This window comes from Chenopodium quinoa, unplaced genomic scaffold (assembly GCF_001683475.1).
Source record: "Chenopodium quinoa cultivar QQ74 unplaced genomic scaffold, ASM168347v1, whole genome shotgun sequence".
NCBI lineage: Eukaryota > Viridiplantae > Streptophyta > Magnoliopsida > Caryophyllales > Amaranthaceae > Chenopodium > Chenopodium quinoa.
In genome coordinates this window covers 2,603,249-2,626,559 of record NW_018745177.1, presented here as the reverse complement: position 1 = coordinate 2,626,559, position 23,311 = coordinate 2,603,249, and the positions used below count along the sequence as shown (strand labels likewise).

The 23,311-nt window shown below is 34.2% G+C and overlaps 2 protein-coding genes and 1 pseudogene across 2 annotated transcripts; 2 read left to right on the top strand and 1 right to left on the bottom strand.

Annotated features, from left to right (window-relative positions):
- The first annotated feature begins 1,345 nt into the window (after positions 1-1,345).
- LOC110710835 lies at positions 1,346-2,979 on the top strand (annotated as a pseudogene).
- Positions 2,980-3,071: 92 nt separating this feature from the next.
- LOC110710682 (calcium-dependent protein kinase 13) lies at positions 3,072-12,031 on the bottom strand. Its single transcript, XM_021889013.1, has 7 exons — positions 11,090-12,031; positions 9,348-9,491; positions 8,989-9,141; positions 5,228-5,343; positions 4,974-5,141; positions 3,680-3,910; positions 3,072-3,549 (listed from the first exon to the last, which is right to left on the bottom strand). Exons 1-7 carry the CDS (start codon positions 11,727-11,729, stop codon positions 3,400-3,402), a joined length of 1,602 nt encoding a protein of 533 aa, XP_021744705.1. The 5' UTR covers positions 11,730-12,031; the 3' UTR covers positions 3,072-3,399.
- Positions 12,032-20,515: 8,484 nt separating this feature from the next.
- On the top strand, positions 20,516-23,248 carry LOC110710734 (protein PNS1-like). The gene is made up of 2 exons (XM_021889073.1): positions 20,516-20,741; positions 21,043-23,248. Exons 1-2 carry the CDS (start codon positions 20,637-20,639, stop codon positions 22,336-22,338), a joined length of 1,401 nt encoding a protein of 466 aa, XP_021744765.1. The 5' UTR covers positions 20,516-20,636; the 3' UTR covers positions 22,339-23,248.
- Positions 23,249-23,311: the final 63 nt, after the last annotated feature.

The window sequence follows — 23,311 nt, the reverse complement described above, 5'->3', positions numbered from 1 at the left end:
GTACCAATCATGCACTAATAGGTTTACTTATAATATTATAGAAGGATAATTATTATGATGTTTCAATAAAGTTATTTATAGTGTCACAACATCAATTGAGCTTGTCGCATGTCACATAGTCACATTCATACACATGGCGAACAATTTTTAATTTTGTTTTTTATGTTGTTAAGTAATAACTTGATTTTTTCAATTATATTTAGAGATATTTATATGAAGTAATGATAAGTTCTAATCTAATATATATATATATATATATATATATATATATATATATAAAGTAGGTATTTTTGGAAAGCATTGGGAGCGCCACATAAGAAAAGACATATTTTTGACCAATTAAAAATTAGATTTCTATTTTATTTTAGAATTAAAAATATTAGTCGCCACCTAAACAAAAGTGACGAATGAAATTTTAAATTTTTGCCACGTAGGTAAAAACAACGAATAGTAATTTATTAGGATTTTAATTATTTAAGAACACTAAATTTTATCATTTTTATTTGTTACAAAACTAAAAATTATCTTTAGACATTAGGGTTTATATTATTTAAAAAACTAAAAATTATATTTTGATATTTAAAAAAATATAAATTATCATTTGATGTTAATTAAGAGATCACCAAAAAAATTATTTATATACAAAATGTATATAAAAATTCGTGCATCGCACGCCACATAAGCAAAAGTAATATTAAAAATTAGATTTATATATTAATTTAGTATTTTAATTTTCAGTCGCCATTTAAGAAAAAATTAACAAATGAAATTTGAGAATTAAAAACAAAAATTAGTAATTTAAGATTTAAATTATGAATAAAAAAATATCTTTTATATTATCTTTTACATTAGGATTTATATTATTTTAACAAATAATTAGAAATTAAAAAATATTATCTTTTACATTAGGATTTATATTTTATCTAACTACCCGATGAATGAGATAATATTTATTTCAATTTATAAATTCAAGTTCTATATATATAAAATTTGAATAAGAATAATTTAAACAAAATATTTTACCTTAAATTAATGTTAAAATAATAGAATAGAAAATAAAAACAAAAAAATTAAGAAATTACAAAAAAAATATATATATATACAAAATGAAATATTTAAAAACCGTGCATCGCACGGGCTTACATCTAGTAATAATTAAAATTCACCAACACTCTATTAGTTTAAATCAACATAAATAAAAAAAAATATTTAGTTTTGACTAAATAATAATTAAGTCATTGTTTATATAATTAAATATCATGTAAGCTTCATTATATGCAAGGATTATTCATACTTCCGAGCAGCAAATTAAACATTCATTTCATTCATTACTTTCTGAATTATCATGAAACTTATATCATGGTTAGAACCCTCCAAAATTCTTTCATTCATTTCATTATTATACATCCTCTATAAATTATGGCTCAAAAAAAGAACTGTTTCTAAAAGAAATTTACCTCCTTTTCTACCAAAGCTTCCAATTTTGGGCAATATTCATCAGCTAGGCACTCATCCTCACCGTTCTCTCCAATCCCTGTCCAAGCAACACGGAGAGCTTATGATGCTTCGCATTGGCAGTCAGCCAACACTCATTGTCTCGTCTGCTCGAGCAGCTCGAGAGGTACTGATAACCCATGATATAGTTTTTGCTAGTAGGCTCATAACAAAGAGAGCCAACAAGCTTCTATATAGTTTCAAGGATGTAGCTGCAGCACCTTACGGCGAACACTGGAGGCAGACGAGGAGTATATGCGCGCTACACCTCTTGAACAACAACAAGGTTCGCTCTCTGAGTACTGCAAGAGTAGAAGAAACCGCTCTTCTGGTTGAGAAGATAAGGCTAGAAGGATCATCGCCTGTGAATTTGAGTGAGATGTTTAAGGATTACACCAAGGATGTGCTCGGTAGGCTGGTCATAGGAAGGAAGCTTAGTGATGGTGCCGTCTTTAATAAGCTTGTTAATGAGGTTGTAAGGTTACTAGGTGATTTTAACATAGGTGATTTTATTCCTTGGCTTGCTTGGATTAGTCGCCTTAATGGGTGGGACTCGAAGGCAGATAAGGTATCTAAAGAGTTAGACCAATTTTTTGAAAAGATGATCAGTGAACACCGAGATCAATTAGTTGAAGATGATAGCAATGAAAGAGTGAAGGACTTCGTCGATGTTTTACTTAACATTCATGAAGCTCCAAATCGTTTTCGTTCCCATAGACACAGATACTGTAAAAGCCATTGTATTGGTAAGTGTTAAGTGTGCATATATGCTTTGATTTAGCTAGATATAATTAACTCGCTAAGCATGTTATCCTTATGCCCAGCCTTAATTGTTAAATAACTGACTCTGAAGTAATCGTGTGTCGTCTAATGCAGAATATGATCATAGCTGGGACAGATACAAGTGCAATCCTGCTAGAATGGGCAATGTCAGAACTTCTGAGGCATCCTCAGGTTATGCAACAGCTGCAAAATGAAGTTAGAAAAATTATGGGAGAAAATGTACATGTAAGTGATAGTGATTTGGAGCAAATGAAGTATTTGAAAGCGGTAATCAAGGAGACCCTTCGCCTACATCCTCCAATTCCGCTGCTGATGTTCCGACAACCAACCCGAGATACAGAAATACTCGGATATGATGTTCCTGCAGGGACAGCCGTTACCATCAATTGTTGGGCAATCCACAGAGATCCTATTTCTTGGGATGAACCAGAGAAGTTCAAACCCGAAAGGTTCTTGAATTCCTCAACAGATTTCAGAGGACAAGACTTGCAGTTTATTCCATTTTCAGCAGGAAGAAGGATGTGCCCGGGAATATCACTTGCCATGGCAAACATTGAGTTTTTATTAGCTAATCTTTTGCTCAAGTTCGATTGGACATTGCCAGGTGGTGTAGATTGTGATACTTTGGACATGAGTGAGCGTTTTGGGATTAGTCTGTCCGGGAATACTCCTCTCTTTGCTGTTGCAAAAAATTGTAATTAAGGATATATTTCTATGGATGAAATTTTGTTCATTCCATTAGTAATTTTACTACAAGGTTTCCGAAAAACAGTTCATTTTGACTAGGATTACGCTATAGGGAGGAAATAAAGAACATATAAGAGGATAAAACCCTGATATTTTCTTCGCCAAAAACGAATACACATTGCTGTAGCAGCAAGAGGAACATAATCATACATCGCCGTACCTAAGGCCAAAAAGGCAGTCTTTTCATTCATATTTGACAAGAGATTTTACAAACATAACTCCGATTTGACCTTGCAAGCCAGAAAACACTACTCAATCCAATCAGCAGCCCCCCAAAAATCAATGACATGATTAAAGAAAACAGGTCCAAATATATGCAAAATGACCAAGTATTAGGTCGTGTAGGAGGGGACAAACACAAACCTAAACCTGTAATCACTCGGCTCCCAATTTCAAAGAACCATCCTTCAAAAGCTTCATGCTTAAGCTGTTAAATCTTCCTCTCGAATAATGCCGAGAGGCCTTTCTCCAGTCAGTTCCAGTTTTCATCATTGCAGCAAACTCATCAAAGCTTATTTTTCCATCCTGCAATTATGAATCTCATATTAGGTATTTCAGATATATTATTGGACATGCGAATAATTAATCAGTCAGAAAGGTATTTCAAATATAATATTGAATATGCGAATGATTAATCAGTCATAAAGGTCATTACCTTATCTGTGTCAACCTCCTGGAAGATGTCATTGGCAACATTAATGCAATCCTCAACTCCATCTTCCATCAAGGCATTCTGGAGCTCTTCTGGTTCAATATAGCCATCTCCATCCTTGTCAAAGTAGGAAAACGCTTTTCTAAGGTGCTCGTCATTGCCCATTCTCTGTAAATGAAGGGAAACAGCAAGAAATTCTCCATAGTCTAGCGTTCCTTTTCCGAAAGTGTCAACCTGCAGCAATAATAATACATTGCTCAACAAACCATTGACTGACTGGAGATTTATACAAATCACCAAAAGAATTCAATTAGAAGGGTAGAGATGGGATGTGATGAAGAGGCAAATTTTTAGCAATATTTCAACTTCTTACAACAGGAAGAGCAGTCATTTATCAATAAATTTCATTGTCCTTGATTGTGATCTATCTTGCTTCTTAACAATTTAATCCAACTAAGGTTATTTTGGACTAGCCATAGTTCCACTTAAGGCTAGAGTGCCCTTTAAAGGGTCGAGCCATAGGTGGTTACAACTCCAGTAGAGATATCTTTACTAGAGAACAGCATTAGAGTTAACCAATCAATATTGAACACAAGAATTGCAGCTTGATCAAACTAGAAACCTACCCTACTAATCAAATATCTCTCAGCCTCAAGGATCCAATTCTCATCTAAACAATCTCCCAAGGGTGATTACCCATTATTTAGGCACACTCCATGTGACCAATCCCAATAGAGAGAAGTAGGGAATGAAGAAAAAGGAGAAAAAATTCCAGTATATATTAACACTAGATATTTAAACCTTGCGAGCATATAGATACAGCTTGAGCAAAAGCCAAAAAAATTACAAAGTTACAGAGTCTAATCACCCCATAAAAGTATAAACCCCTTCCAATAGATTCAATAGTTATACATGTAGAAAAAGATCAATCAAACATCCAAACCTTGTACTTTTATTATAGTAGACAATATACGCAGGAAACAGGTTCCTAAATGTTATGCAGCTCCATTCAAAATTTTCCCTAAATTGTGCATTGCATTCCACAACTATCTGAAGGCAAAGATGGTGATCATAAAATACAATAGTTATTTACAATTTTACACTATTTACATGGCTACAGAGCCCATGTCAGCACAAACTAGCTTGTCCAAATCATCTTGCCTCAACTGAGAATTATAAAGTATAAAGGACACATGATCATAAAAGCAAAAGGAAGGATCATAGATGAAACATGGATCTTACCTATTTAGGGAATTGGGGGGGGGGGGTAGGGGAAGAGTTTGAGATGAGTGCTTACAGCTTCAATAAGCAGCTGTACTTCAGACTCTCCAAGCTGAGAGCCATGTTTAAGAAGCCCAACTTTCAGTTCCTCAACAGAAACGATTCCATCCTCATCTGTGTCTATCTTTTTAAACATTTCCTTAATATCTTCAACTTCTTCAGCAGACAAGAACTCGGCTATGACCTAAAATAGTGTCATTCAAAATGTCAATATCACAACTAGATTCTAGAAATAAAGAATCCAATCAGTCGCAGAAGCAGGAAACCAACCCTCAAAGCCTTCCTCTTGAATCTGTTCATCATGGCAAACTGCTTTAGCCTTGATTTTACAACATCTCCAAGGGGTACATTTGGAGCCTTTTTGGCATTTTGTAGCCATGAATGCTCTGCAAAGCAAGGAAATAATATACACAAAATGAGGATGACATGCATCCAACAAAGATATCCAAGAAACTCATCAAAAGGAGCCAACACAATATACATGCATTGCCTTGTAACGAATAACTCTCACCCAGAGAAAGCCTTTAAAATGTACTATTTATTATCAGAACTGGTTCCAACTTTAAAAGTCATGAATAGCACTTTTTCCCTCATTATAATAGCAAACCATATGTAAAGCTGTACACAGACAAATGGAATAACATATAGGCTGTGAGCCAACAAATAAGTCAACAAACTGCCTCATCATTAAGTAATTAGAACATTAAGCAAAATTTTAACTCTCAAATATAATTAAACAAGCCCACTCCAACAGAAACTTGAGAGAAAAATCATAAGCAACCTTAGGGATTCATTATGTTAGATAATAGATATGTGCACCATGTAAAACAGTTCTATAATTTGGTAATTTCATCTTAGCATTCAGGATTTCAGCTTCAAGTGTCACAACTCACAAGTAAACATCCAGTTTTTGACATTGGCTGGTGCAAGGCTGCTGGTTCTAGTTGAATCTACCAATGGTGCCAAAAATTGTTATTTCCAACCACTCAAGGACAAGCCAAAGTCAAATGGAACAAATTAACTATATTAAGACGTTGAATCAACAACTTATTTGATGGTAGTGGTGCACAAGAACCAACGTGATTGTAAAGAGCTTGCAAGCAAAGACTGCAAATATAGCAAGTTAGCAACATAGATTGACTACCCAAATACTCAAGAGTGTATTAAATGTTAATCACATTATCACTGATGGACATCACTAGTGAATTTATATTTTAAACCATGCCCTGCTCCTATAGAAGAGGATATAGGGCTTCTAAGTGAAGGGGCAAAGGTGGTAGCAATTATGTAATTCCAATCCTTCTTATCAGCAAAGCTAGTCCACTCAAGTAAACAAGAAGACTTTCCTACATTTAACTTCCATTGCCAATTGAAGTGTTAGCTACTCCCAGGTTCTAATATAGTCCTCTTCAAGTAATTGGTTCTTAGATTGAATAAGGTCAATAAATAGATTAGTTGTGACAAGACAGTTCATTTAAAAAATAAATATGAATTGATACTTGCAATTGCATATCTTCCTTGTACTTTTTGTTATACTGGCAATACCTGGTATGAGTTTAGTCTTGCCTCAGCCAGTTTCCAGGTTCTCGTAGATCAACTAGAGGTTTCTACAACATCAGGCTACCAAGAAGGATAGAGCACCTCATTGTTGGCTATGTTACAATGTACACCTTTCCAATAACATCCATTTACTCCAATAAACTGAGTGTCGGTTCCCCTATATTTGGTAGTGCCCCATAATCCAATAAGTGATGCCTAATCAAATGTAGTGGAGATAAGAGAGCACAGAAGAAGATATGTGGAGAATACACCCAAAATTAATGAGGTAGGGGAGAAGAAAAGAATCAGAAAGCATCAGCATATGTCTCTCTTCCACCTGCTGAAGAAGGTTCGAGGTTAGTACTAAATTGAAGCTTTTCGACATACTTTTTGCAAAAGAGTATATCCTGCACCAGGAACATAATTCCTTAATGAAATGTCAATGGAATAGCCTGCACACTAAACAGTACTTTGAAAGGCGCAGGCACAACAATATCCAATCTGCATCAGATGTTCATTACTTTCAGTCCCTTGTATCTGTCAAACAAATGATTTTTTTGCATACAAAATGTGCTGAGCTTATAATACCCCATCTAGTACTTTAAGTACTAGGAGTGGTTAAGTAAATTCTGACATATCATGGGGCATGTATAACAAATTCTATAAGAAGTAACTGAACGGCATTCTATGAGAAGGAGAAAAAGAAGACGAATACAAAAGGTTATTGGAGATTTGGAGCCGACTCAATAGCTGATGTCTGGGACTAAGACATTTGTACATGGCTTTTGCCTTTCAGCTAAAGCGTGTTTATTTTTCCTCTTCCAAATCCATGCTTTTTCTAGATTTTAAATTTAGTCAGAGGGGGTTTCCAGAAGTGTTTGCCACTTTGCCCTGAAAAGATTATAGCAAAGCCATCTGCCTGTTTCTGTCCATGTCGAATGAGCAAGATATGTGGAAGATTGGGGAATTAGGGTGGGAGGACTGCTCCTCAATCCCTTTTATCACGTCAATCTTCCTTTTAATTAAACAACACTAATAGAAGGCTAATTACCATTAAAAAAAAATTAGCCAGAACATCAACTGCAAATTGAGGATGGCCAAGCCCATTCCCAGGATTATACTATTTGCTATACCCAACCACAAAGCTGAAGAGATAAATTGGCCTCAGATTACTAGTTCTAACAAAGTCACCAAATAGCCTAATGAGAGGTCCAAAATAATAAAGTCAAAAGGCTTGATGCCTTGATCACCCTCCATTATCATAACACAACTGTAATATGCTTTTAACTAACAATGAAGCTTATGCTAGCAGCTGGAGCACTGCAAACAATCCTAGAGAAACAAAATCAAAATGACAACTGACTTTATTAACATAAAGAATATGGATAGTACAAAACTTATTGATTCTTTCACTGCATAGAACTTTTCATAGTCCTAAAGTCCCATCTCCAAACAATTTATTCATTTTTATGTGTACAAGCTGTAAATAACTACTTTTATAGGTAAGCTTAGTTTTGTCCTTCCTCCGTTCTTTTTTACTTGACCCGCTTTGACTTTTACGCTATTCACCACCTTTTGTGAATAATATGCAAGGAAAAACATATTCTTGTGGGGTCTTTTTAAATTCGTCTCAATATGTACTATCATAATATATAACTTTTATAATTTTTACTTAAGAAGAATTAAAGTTATTGTTCATTAAAGTTTTGCATTGGCAAGCGTGATAAAAAAAACAGGTCAAGTAAAAAGGAACAGGGATAGTATAAATTAGGTAATTACAAGGGATAAAGGCCTAAGGATAAATACTTGGTGAGACTTTGACACATCTTCCAGTTAAAAATAAGAGCTTCTTAGTGCATATGCATATAAGAAACTTAAATGTTAAAACAATTTAGATATAATAAATTTTTCTACTTATAGATCCCTTTATAACCTTTTAAGTTTTCCAAAGTAAATCCCGGACATAAGTAGAATCTTTATAAGCACAAAAGGACAGAAATTCCCTAAATTATGGCCAATATCAACAAAGGATATTTTGGATGGAAGGGTTTGGTAGGAAGGGAAAAGAATAAAAGGGGATTTATTTTCCATTGCTTGGATAACAAACCATTGTTGAGAGGATTGTTTGCCTTCAACCTTTTATGAACAAACCTTGCTTCTTTCCTACCATCCCCTCGGCCCTGCCTTGCTGAAGTGTTATATAGACAAGCTGAAAGTTGATAATGTCTTCAATAGCATTTTTATTTCTTTAGAAAGGTGATAATGTCTTCAACATAAAATTGAAGCTCAGTTTCTAATGCTTTCCATAGTGCATGAAGGTGAGTTCTAAGGATTTGAAGACAAGTTAACAGTCTAGTTTCACACGCATGCATTAGTGCAATGTTTTCCGATTTCCAAGTAAGACTTAAAGCAGAAAACAATATTACTGTACAAGAACTAAATGATAATCAAAGAATGGATATTCGTGAGAGAAATTCTAGGCATGGAATTACCAAGTACTTGTTTTGCTGTTAGTCTTTTCTTTGGGTCAGGTTCCAACATTTGTCTAACCAAACTCTTTGCACACTCTGAAATGTTAGGCCATGGATCTCGTTTGAAATCTATAGCACCACGTAGAATGGCCTGTGCCACACCTTGCTCAGACTCTGCAAAATGTTCACAACAGTAAATAAAATATAACAACACAATGGAAACATCAAGGTCATACAGAAATATGCAGCTTCCAACATGAAAGATATATAGGGTACATTAGTACAACAAAATGGCCAGGGGAATGATATAAAAGCTACAACTTTTACTCAAAGCAAAGAAAAGACAACAATGAAGGGAGACAATAACAAAAGATAACTACCTGCCCAAAATGGAGGAACTCCACACAATAATATATACAGAATAACCCCTGCACTCCATATATCAATTTCAGGACCATAATTTCGCTTGAGCACCTCAGGAGCCATGTAATAGGGACTTCCAACAATTTCAGAGAACCGTTCACCTAAAAAGCATAAGAACATATGGAAAAATGGGCAACACGAATAATATTATTATACAACCAAAATCTAGGACTCACGACTAAGCAACATTAAACAGACATTACATGAACGATCATTTGTAATAACAAAAAGTGATATCAAAAACAGACACAAAAGGCTACAAATGTGTAAAGAACAAAAATTTTAGACATATGATCAATATATGCCTGCATTCTAATGCTTGTGTAACATTAATGCTCTGTGCAGGTACTAGTGCAGCAAGACCTTCAATCAGAATGGTATGGCAGCATTGGTATATAACATCATAAGCAACATATACTGTTCCAAACTTGAACAAAAGAGACTTAACATTACAACTCAATCAGAATGAACATAGAGTAGCTGTCCTACTCAAATAAAATTCATTAAGCTTGTGCAAGAAAAGTCCACTTTATGTTATTATCAGACTCACGAAAATGGTAGCAGGACATTTTAAGCCAGTAGTTCATGCATAGATTTTAAGTCTTTGAAATGTTTTGATGGATTACAATAAACAATTTTCTACAAAACCTTGTTTAAAGGATGAAAATAATATATGATAGCTTCCAACTTCCTCATCTCAATGATATGAGTGAAGATAAGAGTATAATCAAAATGATCAGTGTTGCCCAATTTGCCCATCCCCAAGCAAAAGATGGAAACACAATTTAGGAACATTGAAATTATTGTGTGGACTACATTTAAACTCAAGGTCGGAATTCAGTTCAACAGAACTATCTAGTGAATTACATTTGTACCTATCTTATGGTGAAAACAAAGCCACAGCATATTTTCCAGGTGTAACAAGATCCGACGACGACAGGGTTTGGATATAAGACTATGCAGGATCAATAATATAACAGAAAATTAATTCTGCATAATCCATCCATGAACATAGTGAAAATGTACTTAAAGAGACAACAAGATGTTTGTCGGAGGCCAGAGGTAATCAAACCATAATACGACTTTTAATGCTTCACTTGACTTCTGTGTTCAATTTTCACCTCCCTTTCAAAGTTAGACTTTACCATAGGCTATTGATGTAGTACCATTGGAGTTTAGAACACTTTCAACCATCATCTCTATAATTTCATTTTGCAATAGAATCAATCAAGTCTTCAAGTACACAGCACAACAACTCGGTCTCTTGATAACATCAAAGGAAAGATTACAAAGATCGATCCATAGAACACAGGTTCATTATCATCAGCCGCCCACTATGAAAGATGAAAATTGAGTGACATACATAGCATTTTCGAAACCTGTTATAGTCTTAAACCCCTAACCTCTTTACCTCCACAATCTACATATTACGCTTTAAACCTAATGTACCTTCCTTAAACCCTTAAATTCACTATAAAAACCCCAAATTTCACCAAAAAAATGTGCCAAATTCCCTTTAATTCAGATGTCATATTACACAATTCTTGACAAACATCACACTGACCGCGATCGAAAACTCCGTCTAAACACTAACAAAACAGAACATTCCACTCCAGAGCAGTTAATTATAGTAAAACACAAAAATAGAAAACGAAAACTACATTTTCATGACCAATTAAAGAAAAGAAAACCAATATACCTGGCTGAAAGAATATTGAGAGGCCAAAATCAATAGCCTTCAACGGCGAATTTTCTTTCTTATTAGCAAACAAAAAGTTCTCCGGCTTCAAGTCTCTATGAATAACACCATGCTTATGACAAAGCTGCACCACCTCCACAATCGTTCTAGTGACGGCCGCCGCGGCTCGCTCCGTATAATGCCCCCTCGCAACGATCCGATCGAAAAGCTCGCCGCCTTCGCAAAGCTCCATCACCAAATGCACCGCATTATCATCCTCACAAGCCTCCTTCAACGTTACAATACTCGAACTCTTAGGCAAATGTTTCATAATCGCAACTTCTCTCCTAACATCATCAATGTCGACTGCAGTTCGGAGCTTCCGCTTAGAAATCGACTTACAAGCAAGCAATTCACGCGAACCTCGATCGATACACAAGTAAGTAACGCCGAATTCACCTCGCCCTAACTCTCTATCAACTAAATACCTCTCGTCGATCGATTCCTTGGGAACGTCGGGCAAAACAGTGATCGAAGAAGAAGAAGACGACTTCTTGGCGGAAGAATGTTGGTTGTTTTTCTCTCTCCTCTTGTTGTCGGATTGCTTGGATTTTACATCCTCCCTCGCAACAGCAGCCGGAGATCTGCAGCAATTTCCCATGGATTTGGGGCCAGATTTGAAGGAATTAGGAAAATGTAAACCCTAACCCTAACTCACATTATCGGGAAATTGGGGGAATCCATAAACCCTAGATTGTAGCAGAGGAGAGGAAAAGGGGGAGGTAGTAGAGTAGAGTAGAGTAGTAGTCTGAGAGAAAAGAAGAGTGAAAATGGAGGAGAGAGAAAGTGGAGTGAAGTGATAGTGAGAAAGTGGAGTGAAGTGGTAACGGTTCAGAGTTTTCAGATGCTTTTGCTTTCCTCTTTTTGAATTTTTATCTTTATTTTTTGGGTATTGCTATATATATAATATAAGCATTGAATTTACTATTGAAAAATGTATAAAGTTAGAAATTCATGACAAAAACACGCGTAAATCGGTGTAATTAGTGTGTTTTTGTCATGATTTTCTAAATTTAAACAATTTTCAAGAGTAAATTAAATGCTTATATGTAGCCCTTATATATAGTAATGCTTATATTTTCTTTCTTAAATGTTTTCTATTTTCTTACAATAGTAATGCTTATATTTTCTTTCTTTACCTGTTTTCTCTGTACAATTTATTACAAGTAATTTTTTTTACCTTTTTTTCTATTACAGTCTTCCATATTTTAATGCTCCGTAGTTATCTGTGAAATACTATGGAGTAAAATGTATGGAGTTGGACTGCATATTACTATTGTAAGAAAATAGAAAACATTAGAAAACTCTAATCTTCTATAAATATACTAAAGTAACAACCACTGATGTCAACTTTCCTCCAAAACTATACACGTGTCAACATTTTCAAAAAAAAAAAATTCCCGCCCAAAAGTTTATAGCATGTTACAAAAAAAATAAAATAAAATAATTACGTGATAATTTACATACATTTTACATAATTAAATAAGTTATTACTTACTGTACTTATCACAATTAACTAATACTCCTGTTTCCATGTTATATTATCATTGTCATTCAGGCTTACTAAGAATATTACTCTTTTCGATTTATATAGTTCTTCCTACTTTTAAATTTTTTTTGTGAGACAAATTGCCCAAGTAAAAAAGAACAATATAAAACGGCTAAAGTAATAATTATTTGGGACAGTCAATTTGAATTCAATAAAACAAACAAAATTAGCAAATTTTATTTATTTAAACCGTGCATCGCACGAGAGATAAGCTAGTTAAAAAAACACAAAGAAATTCTAATGCGAAATGAGAAAGAACTAGAAAATAAAAGTCAGCCGGAGTTGAACAAAGAAATTCTAATAATAAGCTAGTTAAAAAAAACAAAGAAATTCTAATGCGAAATGAGAAAGAACTAGAAAATAAAAGTCAGCCGGAGTTGAACCGTATGTTGTAACAACTCATGTAGTATACTAGTATTTGTGAGTATATTTGTAGTGTGCTAGTAATGTAGCAGATTAAAGAAAAGGCCCTTAGAACTTGTTCTCTTCAGCATAATTTCAATTCAATTCAGTTCAGTTTCTAATTTCATTCTCTCATAAATAATTCAATTCAGGTCAGTTTAGTATAATTCAGTTCAATTTAGCTCAGTAAATTAGAACATGCCCTTAGCCTTAGTTGATGATGAGTTTATTTCGTACACCGTATAAACTAAATGAATAAAATACTTGTAAAAGTTAAAAAAAAAATAAAAAAAAAAAAAAAAAAAAAAAAACAACTAAAAAACCCCTTATAAGCAAAGGGTAGATATATTAGAATTACATGGAGTGATAAATAATAAGTATAAATTGTACTCCGTGATTAATTAGTAATTAGCTAATATGGCAAAAATATTTTATTAGACAATAACATTCCCTCTTCTTATATAAATATAAGAAGTATTTTTCATTTTCTAAATTTTTGGTGTTTATTTTGTTTGTTGGGGTGTGATGTTTACACCTTAAATGTGGGGAAATGGGGACAAAGAAATATTGATATTTTTGTGTTTTCATGGAAATCTTGTACTGTACTAAGTGAAAAAAAAAAATTGGACGACATTGTATTTAGACAAAAATAAACTCGTATAATACAAGTTAAAATAATTAATTGAGCATAGATAATAGGAAAAAAATCACCTAGAGACAAGAGCTGAGAGTGGAGACCATGTTGCAATCATGTCCTTAATCACAACTTTATCCATATTTTACTACTCTTACCCCAAAATTTAATTTAATTTTTCATTTTAGTTTTCTTACAATTCACATGTAAGTTAGGTGCTTTTGTCTAAAATAATTTAGAATTTTGTTTTTTCCTTAATTTTTTGTAAATGCACTTTAATCAGGATGTTTATGACTTTTTAATGCTAGAATAAGACTATAAGAGTATGCTTTTAGTAAAAAATAATTAGAGGTTAGAGCTATGTAAAATGACATAATGATAATGGTAGCTGACTAATTGGAGGCCTAATCTGACCCATATTTGACCCTAATAACAGAGTATCTTAAACACTTTATCTTATCTCCTATGCTAAATTGTCAATAACAGTGTATCTTAAACACTTCATCTTATCTCCTATGCTAAATTGTCAATAACAGAGTATTAAACACTTCATCTTATCTCCTATGCTAAATTGTCAATAACAGAGTATCTTAAACACTTCATCTTATCTCCTATGCTAAATTGTCAATAATGTAGGACAAAGTTCCTTTAAAAATGTTCACCACAATCAAATCTACAAACATATTAAGATATTGCCAACGAGATATTATTTGATAATTGATTATAAGAACTTAAGACTAAAGTATGGTACATTCATGTTGAATAAAATTATTTTGTGATTAGGTTGGATGAGGGTGGGTTAGGTTTTAAATCTATTGATAGACATTTCAATGTTAGCTGATTAACTATGCCCTATTCATATAGGTATCACACACTTTCTTTTTTTTTTGTAATCTTAAAATTAGAAATTCTTTAAAAATCATTTTTATATTAGGATGACAATACTAAATAGGTATATGTTATGTTTATCTTGTTCACCCGGCCCGCTTTAAATAAATGAATGAAAATTCAAATAAAATGATCGAATGAAAGGGAAGCGGGTGACAAATTAAATCTAGGTGATGCTCCATTAACCATTCACCCAACTGGTTAACACACATCACTTAAAACACATGTTTGTGAGCTTGATTAATATTCGTATACTACGGGCCTATTTTCATTGACTGAACTCAGCTGAACTGAACTGTACTGAAATGAACTGAACTGAGCTGAACTGAACTGAACTGAAATGAAATAAATATTTTATAAGAGAAGGAAATTAGGAGCTGAACTGAACTGAACTGAGGTGAACTGAACTGAACTGAACTGAGCTGAACTGAACTGAACTGAACTGAATTTCAACGTAAGAGAACAGGCTCTACTTGTGATGAGTTTTGACTATTATTTTATATTTATTTTTTTTTGAAAATATATTTTGCGATTTTAAGTATGTGGATTATACGTTGCTAATGTCTTTCGAATACATAACGTGGTCAAGACTTAAAATACTATCTAATGAGTATAGAAGTTCTTATCAATTGGTATGTGTCTTCGTCTTGCAAAATTATTGATTTTACTGTGACTTCATTAGTTATCTCCATATTGGGTCAAATTAAACTTAGGTTTACCGTCACGCTTCAATATGTAATATATCCAATGATCGGCCTGCAATGCACCAACACAATACAGTTGTTGTTAATAATGATTGGTCCTTTGAGGTCTCTACACACATAGTGCAACTCAATAATGTAATTAACATTATTTTACCCCGGCCATTATTCTTAATCCTTGTGTTTTAGAGCTTGGATTTTCCTTGCTTTACCACTAGACATGCACACATTAGGAGTATTATTAGCTGTTTTATAGGAGCAAAATTATGAAGATTCTTGACATTGTATAATTTGATAATGCTTGTAAGAAGTAAAGTAAATAAAGTATAAAACTAAGAAGAAAAGACAAAGAAGAAGGCAACATAATAAGAGTGACGAATGAATAACTCTATAACTCTAATACTTGTATAGTAGTGTTAAACAAACAATGAACCATGACAAAGTAAAGAAGATGAATAAGTTAAGTCATGTGTTGTCTCTACATTAGCGACCAATATAAAAGAAAAACTAGCTAAATTTCAATCTTTCAATTCTTGTTCATTTTTACAACCCAAAAAGTGGAATTCACGTATATGATGGTTATTGGCTTTGTGTTTTGTGTTGCAATTAGAAGAACAAATTGATGAAATCTAAAAGGCAATACAACACTAGTATAGTATGGACTACTATTCTACTAAAGGAGGAATCATATAAACGTTGTTTGATTGTTATCATATTACCTAGACATGTAGGTCCTTTTTGCATAGTGACACACAGGACAAGATTGTTGTGCATTACTAATTTACTATCTTCTATTCAAGCTTCATGTTTGTACAATTGCTGTGCATCACTATTCACTATATATCTTCAATTTAAGCTATTCTTTTTTTTTTTGGTAAAAGGTGTTGTTCGATAATAGCACCCTTATTCTTGAACATAAAAAAATTGCTCTTATTACTATATATTCACATAAAATAAAATAAAATATACATAAATCAAACAAATAATTTCCAAGATACTCCTCTTAACTATGAACCAAAAAAAATATGCATGGCGACACATGACACACTCTGAATGTTGCAGTGTCACCAAAAAAAAAATATCCTGTTATAAAACGACATTCTCATACTAACACACCACAATTATTCTTGAATAAATTCTACTTATTTTTCATCCATGGAGATGTTTTAGTCAAAACAAATTATCACATGCAATATTTAATTAAGTAGATCACATCATTAAGAGTGATGATAAGCTACTAATTTATTGATATATAATTTGTAAATGGAAATAAATAAAATGTCAAAAAGTTACTACAAGTATACTGAACCAAAAACAAAAGAAAGATAATTATAATGAGCAAGAAGTTAAAAAAAAAAAGAAAGAAAATAGATGAAGCTAGTTTGTCTGCAAAACTAGAAAATGCAATCCCCACTTGAAAAAATCCACTTGATTAGTCTGCCAAAAAAAAAGAGGAATTTTTATTTGTAGGGAAGCTTTGTGTTTGATGCGGTTGCTCAATTCTCATATATCTTTGACCATTGTAATCATTTGCTGACTTCTATTCATTGCGTTGTTGGCAACATGCATGCTACTTTCTTCTTTTTTATCTTTGTAATTTGCAAATTGAGTCTTCCTTTACAAGTTTTTCTTCTCCTAATCATTTTTTAAAGTAGTCATTGTATATGCATTAGAGGAGTAGAATTTACGTAAGTGGGGAAAGATTTCTAAAGTACAGCAAATTAGATTGCAAATTAGATTGCAATTTGGATTCAAAGGTGAATGTTGACATGGGCTTTAGCCTATATAATTGATGGACTCATTTTGGGTCAAATAGTCAGATTGGGCTATAAAGTGGGCCAGAAAAATACATGCCAATTTGTTAAAAACAAATTGGACTTTTCGTGATGGAATTTGACTTGGAACGCATGGTTTAGGGTGCTTAGTGCACCTAAGTCATTCTTAAGGTGTTTCGGCCAATTTCACCAAGAGAAAAATTAAAAGTAGGGTATTTCTAAAGAGAATTTCCTAAAAATTTAGGATTTTTTGTTAGAAACTACCTAATAAAACATAAATTTTATGATAAAATAACTATTAAAAAAGTTGTAAGAAACTACCTAATAAAAGGTTAAAATTTTATAAGATACTACCTTTAGTTGAATTTCCAATGTTGACCAAATTGTACGACGTTAACCCACCTCAAAGCACCCTCGAACCATCGCGGGGTGGGTTTTCAAGGTGATAAGGGTAGTTTGAAGGATTTTCGGCGTGTTTGAAGGATATTCCAAGTTGGTAAGGGTAGTTTCATGCTTTGGGATGGTGGTATATTTTGGGGTTAGAGGTGATGGTTTTGGGGTTGGAGGGTGGTTTCGGCGTGGTGGAGGCAATTTCAAGCCGGTTGTGTTGGTTTTGGGAATGAAAGTGGTGATTTAGTGGGTGTTTTGAAGTGGGTCAACGATGGAAATATGACAGAGGTAGTTGTAATATTTTACCTATTATTAGGTAGTTTTTTAAAATATTTTATAATTAGGTAGTTTCTTACAACTTTTTAATTAGGTATTTCTCACAAAAATTGGGTTTATAAGGTGGTTTCTTAGAAACAATCCTAAGATTTATTACACACTTATGGCCTGTTCTCTTACGTTGAAATTCAGTTCAGTTCAGTTCATTCAGCTCCTAATTTCCTTCTCTTATAAAATATTCATTTCAGTTCAGCTCAATTCAGTTCAGTTCAGTTCAGCTCAGTTCAGTTCAGTTCAATTCAGTTCAGTTCAGTTCAGTTCAGTTGGGTTCAGTTAATGAGAACAGACCCTTACTCCCTTCGTTTTTAAATATTTGCTCCATTTCTCCATGAGCGGAGTGTTATGAGAAATTGGAGAAAGTAGTAAAATATGGAGGTAGTGAGGTAGGTGGAAGAATAAAAAATTGTAAAAAAACAGAAGTAGTGGAGAGAATTAGAGGAGAGAGACTATGAAATTAATAAATATGATTTATACATGTTGGGTCCACTAGGTGAGAGGAATGAATTTAATATTGTAAAAGCTTTCCCAATAAGGAAGTGGGGCAAGTATTTAAAAACGGTTGAAAGAGGAAAATGGAACAAGTATTTAAAAACGGAGGGAGTATATTTCTAGAACTTGATTTTTTTTTACCATCCCTTCGCTAAACCTAAGTAACGCTACAAAGGCTTTAAACATTGGACAGTTACACAACATCCAACACATTTATCTCATGTATGCAAATGGTTATAATAAAATATCACACAAACAGGCATAGGCCATAAAACAAGCAGAACAATCTCAAGGAAGCAGCTCCCCAACAAATGATCGTGGAAGCAGCTCTCCACCAGAATTCAACAGATACAGCTTTCAAGAGGAAATTTAGAGGTCGATGAAGCTCTCAACAAGTTTTTCGAGCACAACAACCCTAAAGACAAGCTCCTCGACAACAACAAAGATCTTGATTCGGAGTCAACAAAGATTCAACAAGCCAGTCGCATCAACGGGGCAACAGAGAATCTAGATAGATTAGGTTTTTCTAATTTTGATGGTAACTCTTGTAAATCAACGAGGTCGTCGACAACTTAAGTGGGGGAGGATGTTAGAATCCGACTTATTTTGACGTATTAGTTTACCTTTGGATGCTTTCTTAGAGTTTTTGTTATGTTTTTTTTAGGTCTGAGGTTCCATTATTGTGTTAGTATTAGTGCAGTGTTTACCAGAGATTCTCCTTGTAATCAAATTAGAGCTCTTAAGAGGGTGAATGATTAATGAAATCTTAATCCTTCTACCAAATGTTGCCTTGTTTTTATGATTGTTTGTTGTTAGACATTTATAGATATTGTGTCTTATTTGCATAATAGCTTCCCTCCAAACCAACTTGATGCACTAAGAACTTGTGGTTCGGACCCGCTTGTGCCCACCTTGAAGTATCGGCCATCATAATTAAGCCTCGACCACCCACACTCCGTCGCCCAAATAGACGTGAGTGCTCCTGTGATTAATTGTCATTTGTGTTGCTTTGTGCTCACAAGCCCGTCTTCCACTCAAGGCTAGCGTTCTTGCCGCCAAAAGACTAGAGCACGCCACATGTTTCGGGGCCCAAACTCCCGGACAGTGACAAAGGGGCTTCTAATGTAGGGAATTTACCTATACATTTTGTAAACTCTAAAATGTGGTGCTTACATATTACTAAAATTATTTATTTATTTATTTCCTACCAATCAAGTGATCTACTATCCCTACGTTACTGGTTTGTCTTTCAAGGTTCAACTGTTTGGTAGAACCGTAGGAATTCTAGGAAGTAGGAAGCTAAGTAAATGAATACGTGATGAAAGAAAAGGACGTGAGTACTCCGTATATTTTAAATTGGTTTACAAGTGTTATGAGGTTAGAACTAAAATGAAATTAGGGTAAGTATGGGGTTGAAACTTAATACATATTTTGTGTTTGATTTTTATTTTTATTTTTATTCCCTTGGGTTTCCCTCCTCCCTTTGGGTTTCTAAATCCTTTATTTTTTCCAACAAGAAGAAAAGAGATTTTTTTTTTCAACAACAAGAAAACAGATTTCATTAATAAAGTATAACTAAACGGCACTAACATATAATTCCTACGGAGTATGAAAAAAAAAACCCTCTAAAAACAAGAATTTCAACACACACCTTTAGAATTATATACAAATAAATCCGTTAGATATGAATTTCACTCATTTCAATCCCATACGGCCAACCTCATACTTACTTAAAAAATATTGTATAAAATAATGGTTAGAACATATTGAAACTTAATTAGTACTCCGTAGATAAAAAAAATCCATTGTTTTTATTTTTTATTGTTTCGAAAAGAACGGACCTTAAAAGTTAAAGCACATTATTTTTTTTTTCTAGAACGGCTATCAAATCTCTTAATGAAAAAGAATTGAGCACCCATTCCCAATCATTTGAAAAGTAAGCAAGCTAGATAGTTCACAAAGACAAATAAGCCTTATATGAAGGCAGAGGATTTCGAGCCTTTTAAGGTAAACAAATCATAGAATGCCAACTGAGCGGCTAAAACCGTTGACCTGCCCACAATATAACACATTGACCAAGTTAACTCATAAAGTTCCATTTACAAAAAGTGTATGATATAAGGTAAACCATCATAGAAAATATTGTCACTAATTAATTGGTCAATATTAGTTGTTAGTTCTTAGTTGTTATTATCTTAATTTTCTCTTATCACTTACCAACTGATTTTCAAATTTTATATAACATGGTTATCCTTATATTTTCGCTGAATTCTAGGCGCAAGAAATTAAATGTAACAAAAATTTAATCCCAAAAAAATAAAAACATTAAAGAAGTGCCTCTCACATGGCAAGAATCATGAGTTCTTCATCATCAGTAACTCCAATTAATAACAAAGGTGATAAGAATCTTCAAGTTGAAGCAGATGATCTTCACAAGAATCCTGCACAAGTAATTATTTTTCGCTTTCCTCAATTTCATGGCTTTAAATCAAAGTTGTTTTAATCATTTTTACTAGTCATTATCATTTTATTTTATGTTATAGTCTAACACGTTACTCAATTTCTTGTTCTTTTTGTCTAACTTTATTTTCTTTTACTTGTACTACATAATTTTTACCACGTCAAAAGAAAAAAGAAAAAAAAAAAGGAAAAAAACCCATTAAGATTTGGTTAATTGGGTTGTTATTTTATGTTCTTGTTTAACTTTGATCTTGCATAAAGATTTCCTAAGAAAATCATTGTCAATGCAGGTGGAAGAGGCAAGAATCGCGGTTGATAAGCCAAAACTCAGTGGGAAGATTATTGGGATTGTGTTTTATTTGCAACTTCTTGTGATTTTTGTGCTTGCAGTGATTCTGATCATTAGAGGCTTCCTATCTAAGCATGCTCGTCGTCGGTTTCATCCATCGGAGTGGTATCCTCCGATGCTGATGTCTGTTGGATTGGCAGGAATCACTGGATTAGTATGGCAGACTGTAACGTACTATCATTCGTCGAGAGCTGTTAAATTGGCATTTTGGTTTAGTCCCCTGCTAACTTGTGCCATGGGTGTTCTTTTGATTTCTACTGGTTCAGCAGTTGGATTAGCTTTCGGAATTTTATCGATCTTAGTAGCTGTTATTCAATCGTTGTATGCTTGTTGGGCGAACCCACGGTTTAATCATGCTGTTTCTGTGCTATCTGTCTGCACTGCAGTTCCTCCACAGAAGAGTATCTCAATGACTGTTGTGTCTGTCATTGTATCAGTAGTCTACTCTTCGGCTTTGGTGGGTGGGATTGGTGGAGCTACTGCGACTGGAACCCATATTGATAAGGTTTTCATCGCGGTCATCATCCTTAGCATGACCTGGACACTGCAGGTGGTCAAGAATATACTGCAGGTGGTAGTCTCGCGTGTCAGGTATCTGAACTTTGCTTGTGGAGATGAAACAATGGATGTTTGGACATCTATGAGAGTGGCAGTGGGACCCATGGTGGGAACTGTCTGCTTTGGGTCTGTCTTAGTCCCGACTGTCACCCTTGTTTGTGGCTCTGCTAGGGGAATCAGCCTTATAGCAGGAGATTCTGATGAGTTCCTGTTTTCTTGTGCCGACTGTTACTCAGGAATTGCCTCAAGACTTGTGACATGTGGCAATCGCTGGGGGTTTGTCCATGTTGGAGTCGACTGTAAGGGGATCATCCAATCATCCTCTGACACGTGGGAGATGTTCCGGAGAGCTGGGATGGAAGAGCTTATTGACTGTGATTTGACAAGTTCATTCTGCTTCTTCTGTGGCATTGCAGGAGGGGCTCTGAGTGCAATATCAGGAGGGTGTTGGGCACTTGTGGTTCATAAAGAATATGCAACTCAAATTTCGATCTATGCTTTTTTGATTGGTTATTTGGTTAGTCGTGTAGCTATGGCTTGGCCACAAGCATGTGCTTCGGCTTACCATGTGGCGTTTGCTGAGAACCCTCAAAGTGCTCGATTTGATGCAACTATTCCATTTAGGTTGCAGGAGCTACATAAAAATCAGCAATCTAACATTTCTGGCGGTGATCATTGAGTAGGACAGAGCACAGTTTGTATATAGTCCTCCCAACAAAATTTTGATAGCAGCAAGAATTCTTTCTTGTAAATATCTGTAACCATGAAATCATTGTGATCATGTCTTGTATACATCAATAAATTGCTTGCAATTGCGCGTTTGAATGTTAGGCGAGGTAGCATTAGCAAGAAAGGACGTTCAGTGTAGGAAGTATATAATTTAAAAGGACGTCATAAACTCCAAGAAAGTTTTCTTGTGGACTTGCTTTCCACCTTGTAGTGCTTGTACTGTGACAAAATGTGCTCACAAAGAGGCAGTGTTTTCCCTAAAATTACATGTGAACTTTTGTCCACGAGACCATAACTTGCAGGGTAGCTAGCGCAACCACGACTATAGTCAAAAGGTAGGTTGTGAATATAGGGATGCTGGCTGCAACGACTATAGTTCATAAATGCATGTAAGAGAAGCATGGTGGTGGACTGGTGGTGTAAGAGCTTTATAATCACTTGTTAACTTGAACCCAAAGAGAATGTAACATTATACATAGTACCTGTACTACCTTTCCCCCTGAATATTAACCGGAATTGAGTTCATTGGTCAAAATCAAATTTGTCAAAAACCGTACAGCATTACAGTGGAAATTACATTTCTAGATTTATCTGGGACGTTTTCATCAGATCATATATTTTATGGGCTACAAAGATAGAAATCAATAGTCAAAAGTTGACATTATTGGAACACCAAATGGTGGATGTGCCTTGTCAATTAAAAACGGGACCTAGGGAAACTGCAAGGAGAAATCCAGACATACGAAGTACAAAATGGAATTTTATGGTGCAGAAAAGATCAAATCAATATTGCAGATTCCCATCGCTTAAACCACGAGGGGTGTTTATCATCTCTAGTAACTGATCCTATCTCAGTTCAGCCCTTGAGAGATAATATGTTATACAATATGTTTGTAAAACAACCTTTTCTCGAAGACTTAGCA